The following is a 21502-nucleotide window of genomic DNA, read 5'->3' as shown; positions in this document are numbered from 1 at the left end:
TAGAGTAGTAGTAGTAGTAGTATAGTAGTAGTGTAGTAGTAATAGTAGTTGTAGTCTTGTAGTAGTAGTGTCTGTAAGTGTAGTAGTATTCGTAGTAGTCGTGTAGAGTCGAAGTATTCGTCGTTTGAAGTCGTCGTCGTAGTCGTAGTCGCGTGTCGTAGTCAGTCGTCGTCGTCGTCGTCGTTGTGTCAGTAGTAGTAGTCGTATTGGTTCAGTATCGTCAGTCGTGGCATGTCAGTAGAAGTGGTGGTGGTGGTGGTGGTGGTGGTGGTGTTAGTAGTAGTCTACGCCACTGTAGTAGTAGTACTGTAGTCGTAGTAGAGTAGTAGTGAAGTAGTACGTAGTAGTAGTAGTCTGTCGTCGTAGTCGTAGTCGTGGTCGTCGTCGTAGTCGTCGGTACGTGTCGTCGTGTCGTCGTAGCAGTGCGTCGTTCGTCGGCGTAGTAGTAGTAGTAGTAGTAGTAGTAGTAGTAGCAGTAGCAGTAGCAGTAGCAGGTGCAGAAGCAGTAGCAGCATTTCAAGACCAATACTTAAGAATGATCAAATGGGAAAAGGTAACCTAGCACTGGCAGTAAATATGGGGCTCATTTACAGGTCAGATTTGGAATCTCTGCTGTAAAATGAGATTTTGAATGAATTAAAGGGAGGTAAATCTGTAATAAAAAGAACATGCATAAACCGTAGTTGTTTCCCTTGTTTGAACCATGCTAAATCCTTAAAAGTTTGGAAAGAATTGGATGAAAAATTTGGACTTTATTGCATAAACACCATTTTCTCAATTCAAGGGGAGGTAATTCTGTACTTCATGGACCAATAATGCTCATTTTTTTGTAGGGTTCGCGTCCTCATTGATATAAAGACACTGTGCAAATTTGGAAAGGATCGGACAAAAAATGTGGAAGATTTTTGAAAGTTTTCACAAAATAGGCAAAAACGAATAAACATGCAAAGTTCAACGAGCTCCTGCGGCCATGTTTTTTGACGAATCAAATTTCTTTGAACAACTTTTTCAGGGGAGCCTTCAAAGGTCATCCCTGTGAAATTTTTTGAAAATCTGATGAGCGGTTTCTGACAAGAAGATTTTTTTTAGGTTTTTACCATATATGGTCATGGCGGCCATCTTGGTTATGTGATCAATTTTTTTTTTAACAATTCTTTTGTCCCATGACCTAGGGATGCTCCACATGAAATTTAGTTGAAATTGGCTCAATGGTTTAGTAGGAGAAGATGTTTACAAATTGTTTACAGACAGACGGACGGACGGACGGCCGGACGCTGAGTGATCACAATAGCTCACCCCGAGCTATCGCTCAGGTGAGCTAAAAAAGGATAGTAATGTTACCGGTCATAAAAGTCAGAACAACAATGCTTCTGTCAAGTTTGTCTACGACCTTTATTCCTGTGATTCCGAGATCTAGAACGGCTACGACGCCGAGAACTAAAACGGCTACGACGGGAATAACGTATCCTCGTGTATCTTTTCCGTGATGATCGAGATGATCGATCATGATCATAACGATGACGAGAATAAGGACTGGTCGATGAATAAGAGCGTGTCCGACGTCTACCTCTAAAATCAGAACTAGTCAACGACGAATGTGCATTGACGACGAAGAAGTGGAATAATCCGATGAAGAAGAACGTCTGTTTCTGATAGTTGACCGGTGATTGGCAACTGTTGACCAGTTAATGATCGGTGCATGTTGACCGGTGTCCGGTGACAGGTCGGTAGTATTGACCGTTGACCGGTAGTACAGACCGGTGACTGGACCGGTCATCAGTAACAGATGACTGGTAACCGGTGGGTCGGACCGGTCATCAGTAATAGATGACCGGTGACCAGTGGGTCGGACCGGTCATCAATAATAGATGACCGGTGACCAGTGGGTCGGACCGGTGACCGAACCGGTCTCCATTTACCGGTGGGTCGGACCGGTCTTCGTTGACCAGTGACTTAGACTGGTCCCCGATGACCGGTTGTTGCCCGGACCGGTCCCCGGTGACCGGTCCGGTACCCGGTGACGTACCGGTCATGACATGACCAGCGTTGTCACCGGATAATGACCGTATGACGGGTGCCAATTGTTCTGGCATTGGTCGATATAATATAGTCAGTTACGATAGTCTTGCGTGGAGCCCACGTTATGCAAAAAACAATATTTAGTGACAATTATGATGAATAAAACCATTAAATACGGTATATAAACTGTACAAAATATAGTCAATACTTGTTGACTAACCCACGAAAAGCTTGTGCACAAGTGCTCGAGCCCGTAGAAAAACCCGGCAAAATCTTAAAATAACAATATTTACAACGAAATTAAAAGAGAAAAAAATTCTGAATATAGCAGAAATGACAAATTATGTAATTTATCAAACCCAAAACACCACGCAGAAATGAAAGAAAACACCAAATTCCACAGGAGCTGAAAAATGGCGGTCTGTCTCGGTGTTCTCCAAAAAAGGAAGATGAGTTATGGTTCTTGATTTCCTGTTGGGTTACATTATACTATGTTTTACCTGATCTGTTTTCAGTAGGAGAGGTGGCCGAATTCCGGCACTTGAAGATTTCTGGAGTAGCTAACCCACCTTGAAAAGGTGTAGCTAGGGATAGCAGGTATGTATTTATGATATTAAAATGGGTGTGGCGTGTAGAACTCATCAAGGTGCATCTAAATATGAAGTTTCAAAGTTGTAGGTTGAAGCACTTTGATTTTAGAGCCAATGTTCAAAACCTTAATAAACCTTGATACAGACGGCGGACACGACAAGCTGGCTAAGACAATGTCTCGGGTTTTCTCCGAAAAAAGCCGAGCTAATAACATGATCAATAATTTAGATATATGTCAAAGAGAATTACATGTAACTTCAAAAGCAGTTTATAATTGATAACAGACACTATTCATCCACACCCTCAATATATCGCAATATATTTTACAGTTCTGTTCCAAAAATCACTTATTTGTATTGTATTACTTTGGATTTGTTGCATATGTATTTCTTTGTATGTCATTGTCTATAATTATATAGTATATTGTGTTGCATATGTATTTATGTTTCCAGTCTTGTAATAAAACGTGTTGGAAAAAAATTACCAACATATGTTTACATACTTGAATGAAATAGACAAACATGCTGTCTAAATAAATATTATTATTTGTGAGTATTACCTTCTGCCCCTGATACCTGCATTGGATCTGAGAACTGGAAGCTGCTGGTAGGCTGAATGTCATACAGTTCTGAAAGAACAATCATAGTGAGTCTTGTTGAGGGAAAACTGCAATAAATTGCAGATGAGTTTCATTTTTACAGGTTGATTCGGAATACTTATCACCCATTTGAGTGATTAAAAATTAACATGCAAAAGTTAGTTTCAAGATAACATATTTGTTTTAAATAAATTTACAAACACTTTTAAATGCCTGTATTTAATATTATTTTCAAACTTTATCATGAAATAACACAAAATCTCATAAAGGTGTTTACCATTAATCATAAACCCAATAACTCATAAGTATGAGTAAACAAACAGTTATATTAACGAGTCAGAATGCTTAACCTTAAGCCTTACCAGGAACTGCATTAGCAGTTACATCTTTGTCTTCTTTCTTTGATTTTTTCCTCCTAGACGGCGTAACATTTTCAACATGAACACTTTCTGATTGCCCCTCCGCCTCGGACTCAGATTTCATATCTGACTTTATTGAACGACCTCTTCGACTCGGTGTTTTCCGTCCCGGAGTGAGAGATTGCTCTGAAGCTGTAGTCTGTTGGGTGGTTGTTTTCCTCCCCTTTCTTGTTGGAGTTGTAGCTACCTCTTCAGCCTTAGACAGAACTGATTTATCTCGTTCTGGTGATACATGTTTCGGAGGCCTACCCCTTCTAGACGGGGTGGCTGGTTTAACATCAGTTTCAGTTTCACTTTCATTAGGAAGATCAGCCTTTTTGGAACGAACTCTTCTGGTTGGTGTAACAGGTTCTGCAACATTGACTTGATCATTGTTTACATCTGGTCCTTTCCTACGTCCTCTAGCAGGTGACTTTGGCACTGTGTCTTCACTGTCTATTTCATTATTCCCAGTTCGGCCTAAACTTTGCCTCCTAGTGCTTGCAATTTTTTTCACCTCTTCCTCCCCAGTTGGCAATCTTTCAAGACTCAGATGGCTTGTTGACTGTAAAGTCAGTACCTCAACCACAATTTCCTTTGCCTCGCGCCCCAAACTTTTACGTCTGGAAGGAGTGATTGCCACTTCAGCATCCTCATCTTTAACAGCCCTGCCCAGACTCTGCCTTCGTGTTGGAGTCTTGGGCTCATCAGAGTCCACTTTCTTACAAGCACGACCCAGGCTCCTTCTAGATGGAGTATCAGGCGCTTCTAAATCATCAGGAATCCCTACATCAACTGGTATCTCTGAATGTCCAAAGCTATCCCTCTTATTGTCACTTTTATCCTTCAAAGCACCTCTGGTTCTTGCAGTTGGAGTGGATGGTTCAGATATGGTGACCTCACTTATTTCAATCTCTTCATTATTATTACTTTGATTTTCATCTTGAGATTCCATTGTCTTCTTTCGTCTCCCTCTTGTAGGAGTAGTGGTCTTAGATTTATCTTCAGAAATTGGTGACACTGTTTTAATTGCACCTCTTCGAGTTCTTGAGGGTGTTAAAGCCACATTTTCCTCACTACCTGCCTCTCTTTCTACCTTCTCTGTTTTATTTCTAGAAGTTGATCGTGACGGTGTTGCAGCTTTCTTCTTACCTCCAATTGGAGTACTTTTGGGTGAAACAGATTTTCTCACAGATTTATCTTTTATTTTAGTCATTTTCTCCTCTTCATCATTACCTTCAACATCACTTGCACTTTTTTCACTTTCTTTAATTCTCTCCTTCAACTCTGTAGAGACATTGAGCACTGCTTCATGAACAACTTGAACAGCTTCTTTTGTAAAAGGCTTACTTGAATGCGCTTTAATTTGCACTAAGCTTTCATTTATTTTCTCAATTTTTGACCGTCGACTAGTAGATATTGGGGCCGGTTTTTCTGGACTACTTTTATCTTTGTTTCCCCTTCTGGAAGCCCTAGTTGGAGTATTGGGCAGGGCTTTAGCAGAGTCAACATCATCATCAGTAGTTGCTACACTTTTTGTCTTCTTTTTTCTTGCGGACCTATCAGGCAGTAGTGGCTCTTGAGAATCATGTTCCAGCTCAGTGGGTTCAGACTCCTTCTGCCTGAGCCGACGCGAAGATCTCGTAGGAGTCAATGGCTCATCTACAGTTGACGTTACAGTTTCTTCGTAGACACCATCTGAAGTACTGGGAACAGACTCAGTCTCAACTTTTACGGATATTTCAAACTTTCTACGTACTCGAGATCTATTCAGCGGCGCTTCCTCTTTAACTGCTGACAGTTGTGATTTTTCTAAAGGAGTGTCTGCAAATCTGGTATCAATGTCCTGAAGAATTTTGGCAATGTTCAGTTGTAAATCAGGGCTCTGAGTGCCATACTCGGAGTCTGGTGGCGACCCTTTCTTCTTAACCAGGGGAATGTTTCTCTCTTCAGGGGGTGTCAGACTTTTTCGTTGCAGTCCCGAAAGCTGAAGAAGCAATACATGACATTAACATAGGGGACACAACAATTTGTCAACAAAGATTTGACATGGGACTGTAGACACAAACAGAGCAAGACTGACTTCAGAAAATTATTTTATTTATTTGTCAGCTTCTTAAAACAGGTACGATGTAATTACACAATCGTGAAATGACTTTTAAGCGATACAATCATTTGTCCTATGTCAGCAGTATCTGTTCGTAACTTTTTTTCTTAGTAGCATACTGTAAATCATCAAAAACTGCCAATGAACCAATGATGGGTTTGTATATTTTTCTCAAGATAACTTGAGCTTGTGAAGGTTTATGCAATAACAGACAAATAGCCCCTAATGCTGAAAGTAATTACTTTAATTTATCAGACGCTCTAAAATTTCCCGATTTTTTTCATCATTTTTGTTAAAATAATTATTTATGGTGACTACAATTTTGCAGGCGTCCACACTCATAATTAACTTAGAAGAACAGAACAGAACAATATTTTATTTCTCCCAGGTATACATAGATACAACATGAGGGACATATAATATAAATGTTACAAAATACATATCATGTTTCAGGTTTAAGTGTGGTACATTTTGTTGTATGGGGGAAGTCATATAAGCAATGTGAATCAATTTGCAGCTTTTATATAGATGCTTTGATATTTTATAGTTGTTAATTCTTAATACGGTAAAGATGAAATAAGCATGTTTACAAAAAGAACATTTGTAATAATAGTAAGACATGTAATAATAATCACAACAACGGCAAAGATAATAATAACAATAATAATAATAATAATAACTTATTTATAAATTATTTTATATGACACTAATTCTATTAAATTCAATCCTGTTTGCAATAATCCTGTGATAAACAAAACAAGGATATCAGTAAAACTGATGGATGCTCCCCAATGATGCTTTGTCGGTATATGGGTTAATTGTGTGGAAAAAAGTGAGACCTTGACAAAATCTAATATTAGCCTCAGTGACCTTGACCCCAGTGACCTCAAACCTCATCAAAAGGTAGAGGTCCATGCAAGGCACCTACATGCCAAATATATAAGAGATCGGTAAAATATTGAAGGCGCTATGAGAAACTGTAACCAAAATTTGACCTTGAGAAAATCTATTATAAGCCTTGGTGACCTTGACCCCAGTGACTACAAATCTCATCAAAAGGTAGAGGTCTATGCGAGGTACCTACATGCCAAATTTGAAAGAGATCGGTAAAGTATTGAAGGTGCTATGAGAAACTGTAACAAAAGTGTGACTGAAAAATCTATTATTAGCCTTGGTGACCTTGACCCCAATGACCTAAAACGTCATCAAAAGGTAGAGGTCCATGCAAGGTATCTACATGCCAAATATGAAAGAGATCGGTAAAGTATTGAAGGTGCTATGAGAAACTGTAACAAAAGTCTATAATTAGCCTTGGTGACCCTGACCCCAGTGACCTCAAACGTCATCAAAAGGTAGAGGTCCATGCAAGGGACCTACATGCCAAATATGAAAGAGATCGGTAAAGTATTGAAGGTGCTATGAGAAACTGTACCAAAAGTCTATTATTAGCCTTGGTGACCTTGACCCCAGTGATCATAAACGTCATCAAAAGGTAGAGGTCCATGCAAGGTATCTACATGCCAAATATGAAAGAGATCGGTAAAGTATTGAAGGTGCTATAAGAAATTTAAAAAAAGTGTGACGGAAAAATCTATTTTTAGCCTTGGTGACCTTGACCTTGACCCCAGTGACCTCAAATGTAATCAAAAGGTAGAGGTCTATGCAAGGTATCTACATGCCAAATATGAAAGAGATCTGTAAAGTATTGAAGGTGCTATGAGAAACTGTAACAAAGTCTATTATTAGCCTTGGTGACCTTGACCCCAGTGACCTCAAATGTCATCAAAAGGTAGAGGTCCATGCAAGGTATCTACATGCCAAATATGAAAGAGATCGGTAAAGTATTGAAGGTGCTATGAGAAACTGTAACAAAAGTGTGACGGAAAAATCTATTATTAGCCTTGGTTACATTGACCTTGACCCCAGTGACCTCAAACGTGATCAAAAGGTAGAGGTCCATGCAAGGTATCTACATGCCAAATATAAAAGAGATCTGTTAAGTATTGAAGGTGCGATGAGAAACTTTAACAAAAGTCTATTATGAGCCTTGGTGACCTTGACCCCAGTGACCTCAAACGTTCTTAAAAAGGTAGAGGTCCATGCAAGGTATCTGCATGCCAAATATGAAAGAGATCGGTAAAGTATTGAAGGTGCTATGAGAAACTGTAACAAAAGTCTATTATTAGCCTTGGTTACCTTGACCTTGAACCCAGTGACCTCAAACGTCATCAAAAGGTAGAGGTCCATGCAAGGTATCTACATGCCAAATATGAAAGAGATCGGTAAAGTATTGAAGGTGCTATGTGAAACTAACAAAAGTGTGACCGTACGGAAGTGCGGAAGGACAAACTGGCAACTATATGCTCCCCATATATATATATATATGGGGAGCATAAAAATATGTTTCACAACAGGATTATGGTTAAAAGAAGCAAACAGTGGACCGTTACATCATCCTTATAGGGTACATAGCAATGCACAATTGACAACGTTTACACACATTTGGGCATAGTGGCATTGTAAGTAAATTAACTGTCTGCTGTGTCAATTATAGTGATAATTAATATGATAATCTTATGAAACACCGAGTCATAAGTTGCAATTTTAAAAGGCGTTAAAGACAGCCATTCAAGAAAAAAAATAATATATTGGTGAAATAATAACAGATTCATATGCATAGTATACGAGATGTTAATCTTTATATGGATGGACAAAATGCACCTTTGATGTAATTTTATGTATAACTATTTTTAAAACATATCAAATGATTAAACATTACATTGAATTGCATAAGTGCTCAAAATGCGAAACCCATTATGCATGTAAACTTTAAACCGTCAAAATTAAACCCATAAATACGGCCATATTTTAAGGAAAACTATTTTATTTGCAGTTTCAAGCATTGCAGTGAAGTATAAATTTGTGTATAGAATATATGGTTTCCTCTTTTATGTTCAATAGGTACAAAATAGGTAAGGAAGATCTGTTTTCTCCAATAATGGTTCGCACCAAAATAAAAAAATCTTAAATCATCAGCTTTAAAAAATTATTTGGTAACAAATAATATAAAGTGTACATATCAAAACATGATAAATGACCAAATGTCTCTAACTTTACTAACTGTTTTTAGATATTATTTTGTGTCTCAATTTTTTTCCCACAAGAAACAATTAAAAAATCTTCAAGTGTCCAAAAAAATGAAGCAAATTGAAATTAAAATGTTAAAGAAGCGTTAAGAAAGGGCACAAGCAAATTGAAATTAATATGTTAAAGAAGCGTTAAAAAAGGGCATAACTTTAGCATTTTTAAACATTAAATAATAAACAATGCACATTCAGAACTTTATATCAGGAGAAACAATGTATGCAAATATTAGTGTTGTATATTGAAAAGTGTAGCATATCTTTGTGTGACACGTTTGTGTAAAAAGAGACAGACAACAATGATGGTGAATGCAGTTAATTTTAAACTACAGTATGGATACAACATGGTTGAGAATTAATCATTCAAATAATATATAGAACATGAGATGTGTTTGTCAGAAACACAATGCCCCCTTCTGCGCCGCTTTGAAGCCATATATTTGACCTTTGACCTTGAAGGATGACATTGACCTTTCACCACTCAAAATGTGCAGCTCCATGAGATACACTTGCACGACAAATAACAAGTTGCTATCTTCAATATTGCAAAAGTTATGACTAACATTAAGTTTTCGGACAGACAGCAGACTGATTGACAGTTCAAAACCATATGCCACCCTTTGGGGGCATAAAAAGAATACCAATATGCTAAATTATATGAAAACAAAATTGCTATTGTAAGATTGATTCATTTGATATATCTGCCATGTTGCTGCCTGATGACCCAGAATATTTTGGGGGAAAATATTATCAACACAGCTGAAAACATGGAATAAAATTCCAAAAGTAAGCTTGAAATTTGGGTGACAATAAATCATTTTCTTTCAAGAAATTCTCTAAGGGCAGAGGCCCTTCTCTTGGGAGAAGGGGCCTATATTAGGCTCTTGCTTAAGCAGGAAAAAGCCCTGAGTGAACAGATTGCAAACAGGAATATTCTAGTTTTTTACCTGGACAGGGCCCGCCCCAAGGAGATTCGATGGACGAGTGACCACAGTAGAGTCCTCTACCTCAACCTTGACAGGGGACTGACTCCATTTGCTTACAGGCTCAGACTGGCTTCCAATAATCTTCCCACTCTCATCTTCATCTTCAGAAATTCTATCCTCCATAGATTCATCCTCGATTTCACCCGGAGGATTAATCTCCTCATAGTCTTTAAATATTTCCCCATGTGTGGCTTTGGGCTCGTTTTTGGGAGACCTCAATCCACCATGTCCCATGTCCATGTCCTCATCTTCCGAAGCCCCCGTGAGGTCTATATTGACTGGTCCAGCTTTCACTGAACAAAACAGAACAGAATTTATAACACATAAACTTTACAGTTTTCAGTGTTAAACAAAATCATTACAAAAAATACATTTATATAGTATTATATAGAGAAATATTATTATCTCGAAATGGATGAACTTTACAGATCTTTAACAATGAACTCCTTTTTATCTCCCATGTTCACAATGTGTCTAGCTGTTTATGGAATTGTTTTAGCATGTTGTTGCAATCAATGAAATATATAAAATATGTTCAAGGAATATTTAAAATAAATGTAAATAATAATAATTGTTCACACCTAGTCCTTGATCGCTTGATGTTGCCTCAGTTCGCTCAGTCCCATTAAACATCATTACACTTGATCGGGCCCTAGAACTCTCAGCGGACTGTTGTCTGCTTTCAGCCACGGAGAACTGGGAGATGGAAGACTTGGAGACCTTCACTGTAGGAGATGACGGGCCGGACTTGACTGGTGAGCTCAGGGACTTCACTGGACTGTGCTCCGGAGTGATGGATGAACCTACAGAGGCAAGACGATGTTCTTTCACAGTCACCATGGAAGCGTAGGACAGGTCCATAGAGGCAGGGGAGGTTGCCGGAGTATCAAAACTGCCTTCCATTTCCTCTACATTTTCTGAAAAGAGCAGAATTATGACTGTATAGTACACAGTATCAACATCTGCTGCATAAAGGAAACACACCTGAAAGAGTGGATGCCCTTCAGGATCAGAGGATACAAGGTGTTTAGAATCAATCATCAAGGTAGGAAGAAGGGGGTTGTAACAATCCTGCTCAAAGACAACCTGAACTGCAGCTTAAACAAGATGTTGCATTCAATAAACCCAAATGCTCCCAGTGGAAGCTTTGTCAATAGTGATTGACTGGCCCATTCAAATAAGTCTTCGTAAAATATTATGACTACTTCAATCAGGGCTCGACATTAACTTTTGAAGCCACTTGTCCAGTCGGACAAGTAGACCATAATTTCACTTGTCCTGACCAAAAAGAAACTTGTCCTGAACATTATATCTTATTCTGCTCAGTACTTTGCAAAATAATGAAATAATACAAAATGCTCATATCATTGAATCGTTCAAAATACATGTAAACATAATTGTAGGCAATTTCAATACAAAAAGAACTGACTAGAATAACAGGAAAACTCAAGATTATTGATTTTTAAACATTATGCAAAGCCATAATAACTGACAAAAAATTCTGTGTTGCCACCATAAAACAGAAATGTTAAAAGTGATGTATATGTACAGTACTTAACTGATATTTTAAGCAACAACATCATTCTATACATAAAGATGACGTCACAACGTTAAAGGGGCGTTTTCACAGATTTTGGCGTGTTTTGAAGTTTGTCATTAAATGCTTTATATTGATAAAGGTAAACATTTAATTTTAAAAGCTCCAGTTAAAAATTAAAAATAAAATTCAAAAAAAGGAAAAAAAAGTAACCAGCAGGGCTCGAACCAGTTACCCCCGGAATCCTGAAGTAAAAACGCATAAGCCAACTGAGCTATCCTGCCAAGCATACACAAGATGCGTGTTTATACCTTATATTAGCAATCTTCGTAGTTTCACAAATTTAAACGACAACAACAGAACTCTCCAAATTATTCAATCGTTTCGCGTTGCAACGCTTTATAATTTTTAGGTTTTTAAATCGTCAAAAGATGAATATAATAGCTACATTAGACCATGGTAAATGTTCAGTAATACTTTTTCCTCACAAATATCATAACTAAACCAAAAATTTGAGAATCTGAAACAACTTTTTTCAATTTTGTCAATTTATCAAACCGTGAAAAGATCCCTTTAAGATCTGTAAGATCTGTGTGTACCGGTGTTGTAAAATGCATATTCTTTACAAGGGAGAATATTCTTGTCATCTTGGCAAAGAAAAAACATGTTAAGGGTTGCTTCCCTTGTGAACAGTACAGTGTAGTACATGCATCACATGGAACTATCGGAATATCTCGGGCTTTGACGATTAAACGTATACAAAATATACTCGGAAAACTTGAGTGATATCTCCACAGAAATAATGGCTCTAAAGGCATTTTTTCTAAGTTCTACAATTATAATGACCACTTGTCCCGTCGGACTAGCAAATTCTTTATTTACTTGTCCAGACTAACAATTTGGTTGTCCCGGACAGTCGGACTACCTTTAATGTCGAGCCCTGACTTCAATACATAACAAGAGCACCGCATAACGGGTGCCACGCTCGGCTGCAAAAGCTTGTCAGAATTTTTTTTTTTTCTAGTGGTCACAGTGACCTTTACCTTTGACCTAGTGACCCAAAATGGGTGTGGCATGTAGAACTCATCAAGGTGCATCTTCATATGAAGTTTCAGAGTTGTAGGTGGAAGCACTTAGATTTTAGAGCCAATGTAAACTTTTTAGCACAACGCAGGCGGACGGAGGACGACGAGCAGGCTATGACAATACCTCGGGTTTTCTCCGAAAACAGCCTCGCTACAAATGATGGCAGCAAGTGCGTTGAGAATGTTCATAGACAACATAAATGTACTATAAAGGGGTTTTAATGCATGTGCGCAAAAAGTCCTCCCAGATTAGCCTGTGCAGTCTGCCAAATCTGCATTTTTGCTAAAAAAGACTTTCTTTAACCAGAAAATATCAAAAAAGCGGAAAGTGTCATCCCAGATAAGCCTCTGCAGACTGCACATGCTAATCTGGGACGACTGCAGACTGCACCGGCTAATCTGGGACAACTTCAGACTGCACATGCTAATCTGGGACGACACTTTACACATATGCAGACTGCACAGGCTAATCTGGGACTACACTTTACACATACTGCAGACTACACAGGCTAATCTGGGACGACACTTTACACACACTGCAGACTACACAGGCTAATCTGGGACGACACTTTACACATTTGCAGACTGCACAGGCTAATCTGGGACGACACTTTACACACTGCAGACTACACATGCTAATCTGGGACGACACTTTACACATATGCAGACTGCACAGGCTTATCTAGGACCACACTTTACACATACTGCAGACTGCACAGGCTAATCTGGGACGACACTTTACACATACTGTAGACTACACATGCTAATCTGGGATGCCACTTTACACATATGCAGACTGCACAGGCTAATCTGGGACGACACTTTACACATACTGTAGACTACACAGGCTAATCTGGGATGACACTTTACACATACTGCAGACTGCACAGGCTAATTTGGGACGACACTTTACACATACTGTAGACTACACATGCTAATCTGGGACGACACTTTACACATATGCAGACTGCACAGGCTAATCTGGGACGACACTTTACACATATGCATTAAACTCCCTTTTCACAGAGCACGGCCCATATCATTCCAGAAGACTTTTTCAAGAAAGTTCTCGAAGATCACCAAGAGAGCAGAAATCTGAGTATGGTAACAGGCGAACCAATTGAATTAGAACAGAAATTAAATATGAAATCATACCATCACTAATGTTTCCATCATCACTCTCCTCAACTTGTAGCACAAACTCCTCTTCACCTTCCATCTCTCCACCCACTCGCTCAGTCCGTTCCTCAATTTCTTCACCTACTGGCTCCATACGTTTCTCCATTTCTCCACCCACTGGCTCCGTCCGTCTCTCCATTTCTCCACACACTGGCCCTGGAGGTCTGCTGATTCCATCTGCACGAACCAGGGACTCTTCTTCATGAAGGGGCTTGCGGTGGAGATGGTCCAAATGCAATGCAAACTTTGGAGACTTCTCGGGGCTATCATTGAAACAAATGTCTATGTATGCTATGGTGAAAATAACAAGCTGGCTGGCTGGACATGTTTTCAAGTTTTTGTGTCTACTCAAATCAAGGTATGTATCAACAACTCAAAATAAGGAACCAGTCAGTGAAAATAAAATCTTCAGAAAATGTGACCAGGGAATTGATAAATCACGGCGATTTCATTTAATTTCAATAAACTTAGTTTGTTACTTTTGCACAACAATTCACATATATAAATTAATAAACATATGTCAAGAAACTTGGCAAACCAGTACAAGAACAACTCACCTTTCAGGAGTAGGGCTCCTGTCTTCCAATGACCTTGACCTTGAACCCTCTGGTGACCTTGAACTTGGCAGTGACCTTTCACTTGCAAATCTCAACTGCTTGGGTGTTGACAGGAGCTGCAGTTTGGTTGCCGTGGAGATGGATTTGTCAGCAAACGAGACAGACTTTGGAGTGGAAGGTTTCAATGACCCTGTATTCTTTGGTGTCACTCCGACCTCTGTATCGTCTGGTTCTGCAAAGGACACTGACCTGAAATTGACAGAAGTGATAGCTGCAACAGATGCTTACCAGTTTTAAAAAATCATGATTATTTGATTTCATGGTTTGACCGATTCTCGAACTTTACACAAACACCTGATAAGGATTAACTTAAATTCCTCCTTTTTTTCAAAATCAGAAATTAAAGACAATATTTGGAAAACCACAAAATGTTTCGCCAACAAATGTAAATGATTCTACAGTATATAAATAAGTACTACAGTTGAAATTGGCTAAATTCAGACTTAACAATATCTAAATGCTTCTTCTTAATTCTTCTCTCTCTCTCTTTTAGCATGTTTGATAAGTATTTTACAAACAATGGCTCTTTTTACATGTAAAACAATTTTACACCCAGATGAGATAAAAGATCAAAATATTGATCTATGCTCAAATAATTAATGAAAAAGCTTCGCTATAAAAGAAAGGGCAGAGAAGCCATGCAGTATCTCACTTGGGCGTGGCAGGCAGTGAGCTCATCTCGGTGGCCAGATGTCGGGGAATGCTAGACAGAGGGGTCCCGGAGCCTGAGCCATAGCCCAGCTTACGGGGGGCCTTGCGACCGCTGCCCTCCAACTCTGGAATGCACATAGACAGAGGTTTATGCTGGTATCAGACTTAACAAGTTTATATCAGCAGGAAACAAGTTAGACGAAGGGCAAAGGTTGCTTACCTATGACTCAAAGAAACTTAACTGTTTTGATTCTTTTTTTTTATTTTTCAGTACTTATCAAACTCTGCTCCTAATGAGCTCAACAAAATGAACAATGGTGAAACAGGACGGGAGGGGGGGGGGGGAGTCCAAGCTTATCTCTCCAACAGAAAGCATTCAAAGGTTCTACCTAGAAAAAACAAGTACTTATTCTTTTTGAGACTGAAGAATGTCCACACATGTCCAAGGCTTTCAATGCATGCAAGCATATATAAATAACTCTTAACTATATACTATACTATATTTACCAAGTGAGTTTGGTGTAGTGCTAGTTTTGTGCGGGCTAGGGGATGTGTTGGAGATCATGTTGCGCACTTTCAGTATGGACTGTGGAGTGACTGCCTTGCCTGTCGACAAACTGGATTTCCTTGGCGTCATTTTCTTGACTGTCGGAGTCTGCAGCAATGTCATGCAGGCCGCGGAAACAAAGCGACTCCTGAAAAGGCGGGAACAGGAGAAAAAAGGAGTTATTTTGTTGTATGAAAATTAACAACAGTGATTTTGTTGCATGAACATTGAAAAGGGGTCATTTTGTTGTATGAAAAGTAAAACAAGAGCACCGCCTTGCGGGTGCAGACCGCTCATCTATTTTCTTTTTAAAGGTGAAGGGACTCTCAATTTCAATCACAAAGGAGGGAGGGATGGAGTGAAGAGGGGTGTATAGTGTGGTGGTGTGGTCATTTATTACATTATCTTCCAAAAATGCGAAAAAAAATGCACAAAAAAAAATCGGGGGTGGGGGGAGGGGATTCTTGGGTGCCATGGTTGGACGGTATATCAAAAATAAAATAATAAAAATAAATATTTGTTTTTTAACTGTTTAAAAAAAAAAATTGGGGGGGGGGGTGGGGTGGGGGGGTATAGTGTGAGGGTGTGGTGGTCATTTGTGAGATGAACTTTAAAAAAATAATTAAAAAAATTGGGGGGGGGGATTCGGGGAGGGGGGGAGGGCGTGGGGGATGGTTTGGGTGGAGTCTATTGTGGTATGTCAGATAAGAGTTGTTTTGTCAATGTATCAATCAAATCTAATCATAAATAAAGAAGTTATGGCAATTTTAGCAAAATTTAATAATTTGACCTTGAGAGTCAAGGTCATTCAAAGGTCAAGGTAAAATTCAACTTACCAGGTACAGTACCCTCATGATAGTAAGCACGTATTTGAAGTTTGAAAGCAATAGCCTTGATACTTAAGAAGTAAAGTGCAATAAAACAAAAAATAACAAAATATTCAAAGTTATTAAGTAAAAAAGGGCCATAATTCCGTAAATATGACAACCAGAGTTATGCAACTTGTCCTTTTACTGTCCCCTTATGATAGTTTGCAAGTGTTCCAAGTATGAAAGCAATATCTATGATAGTTTAGGGGTAGTGGACCAAAACACACAACTTACCAAACTTTCAATTTTCTAAGTATAAAGGGCCCATAATTCCGTCCAAATGCCAGTCAGAGTTACATAACTTTGCCTGCACAGTCCCCTTATGATAGTTAATAAGTGTTGCAAGTATGAAAGCAATAGCTTTGATACTGAAGGAATAAAGTGGACCTAAACACAAATCTTAACCAAATTTTCAATTTTCTAAGTATAAAAAGGGCAGATTATTCTGTCAAAATGCCAGTCAGAGTTACATAACTTTGCCTGCACAGTCGCCTTATGATAGTTAGTAAGTGTTGCAAGTATGAAAGCAATAGCTTTGATACTCAAGGAATAAAATGAACCTTAACACAAAACTTAACCAAAATTTTCAATTTTCTAAGTATAAAAAGGGCACATAATTCTGTCAAAATGCACGCCAGAGTTATCTAACTTTGCCTGCCCAGTCGCCTCATGATAGTAAGCAAGTGTACCAAGTTTGAATGCAATAGCATTGATACTTTCTGAGAAAAAAGGACCTAAACGCAAAACTTAACCGGACGCCGACGCCAAGGTGATGACAATAGCTCATAATTTTTTTTCAAAAAATAGATGAGCTAAAAAGGTAATTGTTGTAGTATGAACATTTAAAAGAAGTCATTTTGTTGTATAAACAGTAAAAAGAAGTCATGTTGTATTATGAAAAACGAGACTATTGCCAAGCAATATATGTCCCCTACCGGCTCCACCATTGTCGGATTTTTTTATATATTTTTTTTATTTGTTGCCATAGCAACCAGAATTGTTGACGTAGGAACAAAATGAAATGACATGCATAATGTCCATATTGCCATCTATGCATGTTTCAAGTTTCATGAAAAAATATGAAGGACTTTAAAAGTTATTGCAGGATCAAGAAAAGTGTGACAGACTGACGGACTGACAGACAGACTGACTGACAGACACACAGAGTGCAAACCATAAGTCCCCTCTGATGAAATCGGTACGGGACAAAAAGCATACCCAGTCATCCTGTTTTATGAAATGCAAACAGAAGACTGCCTAATTTATAAAAAGTAAATAACTGGAGCGTTTTACCAATATTAGGCAGGAAGAAAATTAGTACAAGAGCACCGCGTAACGGGTGACAACGCTCGGCTGCGGTGCAGTTTTGAATAAATGAAAGCTTGTCAGAATTTATTTTTTTAGAGGTCAGTGAGCTTTACCTTTGACCTAGAGACCCCAAAATGGGTTTGGCGTGTAAAACTCATCAAGGTGCATCTACATATGAAGTTTCAAAGTTGTAGGTGGAAGCACTTTGATTTTAGAGCCAATGTAAAGGTTTAAGCGGACGGCGGACGACACGACGAGCTGGCTATGACAATCAATACCATGGGTAAAATGTAAATGCACATGTGCAAAATAAATAAATCACCAAAAAAAGGCATTACTATTGCAACAAGAGATAGTTGTGAACCATTAATGTCCCACCTCTCTCAATCAAACAAATATGCATAACATTTTTATATTGTCTGTCCCTTATAGATAAACATCAGCCAGCCATGGAAATAACAATATTTTTAAACAAACTGGCTGTTAGAGGGTTCATCGTAAGTGACCCTCATAACAGGCTGCATGACTGTTTTTCAATATGTTCCCATATATATATATATTTCAGCACAAATGGTCTACAGACCTACCAAATGACATGCAGACAGATGAAAAGCATAAAAGCCCCATTTGTTTGGAAGACGGGCATAAATAATATCTGTCCAAAAATTAGAAGACATTTTGTAAACCTTGCAAAAACATGACACTTTATGATTTACAATTAGTTGTGTCACACACAAAACTTCAAAACCTTTCAGAGTCATTTCTAATTGAAATTTTCTAAATGCAACTAGCATCAAACTAGAACAGCCTGCAAGTTACTAACAGCCTGATCAGATTGTATGATGTTTGCTGCTCATCAGCTGCAAGTTACTAACAGCCTGATCAGATTGTATGATGTTTGCTGCTCATCAGCTGCAAGTTACTAACAGCCTGATCAGATTGTATGATGTTTGCTGCTCATCAGCTGCAAGTTACTAACAGCCTGATCAGATTGTATGATGTTTGCTGCTCATCAGCTGCAAGTTACTAACAGCCTGATCAGATTGTATGATGTTTGCTGCTCATCAGCTGCAAGTTACTAACAGCCTGATCAGATTGTATGATGTTTGCTGCTCATCAGCTGCAAGTTACTAACAGCCTGATCAGATTGTATGATGCTTGCTGCTCATCAGCTGCAAGTTACTAACAGCCTGATCAGATTGTATGATGTTTGCTGCTCATCAGCTGCAAGTTACTAACAGCCTGATCAAATTGTATGATGTTTGCTGCTCATCAGCAGTATCTTAGGGTTAGGATTACAGCCTTAAAAACTTGTATCTACTAAGAAAGGACTTTTTATACAATTCGATTATTAAAGGGACTATAAATACACCAAAATGTGTATCTGTGAGGTTAAGGGTTAAACTAAATAATACACATTTTTCATTAAAATAGTCTCTTTTTAAGCACAGAAGTGCAGACTTCACAGGCTAATTTGAAAAAACACTATCAGCATCTGCATTGACTCTTTCAGTGCGGGAACCGAATTTTGAAGGACTTTGCAAACAGTTTGGATCCAGATGAGACGCCACAGAACGTGGCGTCTCATCAGGATCCAAACTGTTTGCTATTCTGATAGAATTCTGTGAAACAAATCGAAGAAAATGCTTATTTTAGAAATTCAGCAGACGACATTTTAGCAGACGACAAATTTCCCAGCATGCAAAGGGTTAAGCCCCATTTTCGCAGAGGCTCAATTACCCTCTATCTCCCTTGGTGGGAGTCTGCACCTCAGCCCCATACAGCATGGTCAGAGACTTGTTGAGCAGGTAAGGGCCGCGGGACGTGTGTAGGGTCTCTGTCAGCTCTGGGTAGATGGTCACCGGGGTGTCCCTGGAAGGGGCAGAAGAACAAACAGGGAATGTGAAATCGATGATAGCAGTCAAATAATTTGAACCTAAATTGCTTTGATATTTTTCTTATATGTAATTTTTTCTGAACGCTGATTGTTGCTAGTTTGTATTTTAAATAATTAACAAGTTGTAATATAAAGAACATTAAACAAACAGCTACCAAAAATGCACTTAAATGTCATACTTGTATTAATAGTTAAAGGCCTATAATTATGCTGTATACATTAAAAATTATAACCTGGCAAGAGTATCTTATCTTCAAACATCAAGGCATGTAAACATGATGAAGGGATAGGAACATATTTTTAACAGACAATCACAGTCAGGAATGATAAGGGTGTATTATGATTCCACATACCTGACAGAGTTGCGCGCAGGAGTTACAGGAGTACATATGAATGGACCAACAGACTTGTCCAAAGGTCTATCACTGAAAGACAAAACATGATGATGAGCAGTTATCATTTAAAGTCTTCTTAATTAATTAAAATGTGTATTACATTGTTACATGGGCTTTTATGAAAGACAAAAACTGCCAACACAAATTTCCAGATCACTTAGGAATAAAACGTTTTCCTTTTTTCCCTTATGAGTGTATGTTTAGGTGAAAAATATCCATTGTATGTACTTCATTTTATAAGTGTTGGTGTGATATTAAATACCATCATTTTCTCATGCTAAAGTCTGACGAGATATTAATGCTCTATACAGTATTTGTGTTATGTAAGTGTGTTTGTTCACCATTTTGAGAATGGGACAAGTGAACTTTGGATAGGGAAACATCACATTGTTTGAGACAAATCGGGAAATTGGTGTGTGTTTCTGCTTACTTGTAGACTTAAATTGAGTATAAGTGTTTTCAGTATTACATATGGCAGGAGATATGAAGATGAAATAAATGTTGCAAATTTATTACAATGTAAAAAAAACTATTACAATATATAGACTTTAACTCCAGGGGTCAGTGGTTCAAGCCAAATTGAGTGTTACTTTTTGTTTCTTTCTTTATTTTTATTCTTGTTATTTTTACTGGATCTTTATAAATCCAAAGTTTACATTGATCAATATAAAGCATTTAATGACAAGATTCAATACATGCCAAAATCTGTGAAAAGGCCCTTTTAAACCTTGAGTTGCTAATTAAAAGCTGTAATTTGTAAAAAAAACTCTATACTTTTAATATCGGGAATCATGGGGCAAAAGTAAAGGTCCAAACTTGACCAAAAAATCCAACTGAAATGTGAACGAGTTAACCCTTACCCCTTAACGCATTTTGACGTACTTGAAGTTCTTTAGAAAATACAATGAAATTCAAGTCCTTTTTTAATACATTAAAGTCTGAAAGGCTTCATTTCCAACCCTTAAGATACTGATGAGCAGCAAACAGCATAAAACCTGAACAGACTGCAAGTTACTCGCAGGCTGTTCTGGTTTTATGCTGTTTGCACACAGCCATTTTCACTTTGCCTCCGAGTTGGAAAGGGTTCAGTTTGTACCCAGGCAGTTTGTCCTCCATTTCATCCAGAGTCTCCATGATGGTCATGATGTATGTGGACTGGGAGGTCACCTTACCACGGCACTGGGTGATCTTTGTGGACAGGGGGTTGGGTCGTCGCACTGGAGAACGTAGAACATTTGTCGTTTACAGGACTTTTGTCTTGATTTGAGAAAAGGGTGTAGTCTAGCTTTTTTTTTTTTAATAATTGAGTTTTGTTCTTGGAAAACTGAGCTTCATGCATGTGCATTGAGTGCCATACCATAGTAGCATTAACAATGCTAAAAGGTTGATCAGGAATGACACTTAAAAAAACACAACAATTTTTGATTTAAACAAAATCTATCTAAAATCCAATTGAGGCAAAAAGTATCTTCCCAGATTAGCCTGTGCAAACTGACACTTTAACCACATGCATTATATCCAATTTTCCTACAATATGGCTCAATTTATCCCTAACACTGAGAAAAATAATGTTGC

The 21502-nt window shown here is 38.3% G+C and overlaps 1 protein-coding gene across 2 annotated transcripts in view; it reads right to left on the bottom strand.

Moving 5' to 3' along the window:
* LOC127881116 (protein ELYS-like) overlaps positions 1–21502 on the bottom strand; it is a 74439-nt gene that overhangs the window by 11162 nt on the left and 41775 nt on the right. The window contains exons 25-36 of one of the 2 annotated variants that reach the window (XM_052428808.1): positions 21024–21144; positions 19886–19957; positions 19376–19507; positions 15419–15606; positions 14913–15036; positions 14201–14449; positions 13758–13906; positions 13620–13724; positions 10424–10759; positions 9804–10135; positions 3571–5593; positions 3170–3238 (exon numbers count right to left, since the gene is read on the bottom strand). In XM_052428808.1, coding sequence (XP_052284768.1) covers positions 3170–3238; positions 3571–5593; positions 9804–10135; positions 10424–10759; positions 13620–13724; positions 13758–13906; positions 14201–14449; positions 14913–15036; positions 15419–15606; positions 19376–19507; positions 19886–19957; positions 21024–21144 — 3900 coding nt within the window. Of the gene's footprint in view, positions 1–3169; positions 3239–3570; positions 5594–9803; positions 10136–10423; positions 10760–13619; positions 13907–14200; positions 14450–14912; positions 15037–15418; positions 15607–19375; positions 19508–19885; positions 19958–21023; positions 21145–21502 lie in introns of both variants that reach the window. The other variant, XM_052428807.1, reaches the window with a different exon arrangement.

This window comes from Dreissena polymorpha, chromosome 5 (assembly GCF_020536995.1).
Source record: "Dreissena polymorpha isolate Duluth1 chromosome 5, UMN_Dpol_1.0, whole genome shotgun sequence".
Taxonomy (NCBI): Eukaryota; Metazoa; Mollusca; class Bivalvia; order Myida; family Dreissenidae; genus Dreissena; species Dreissena polymorpha.
This window is presented reverse-complemented; position numbering and strand designations above follow the sequence as displayed.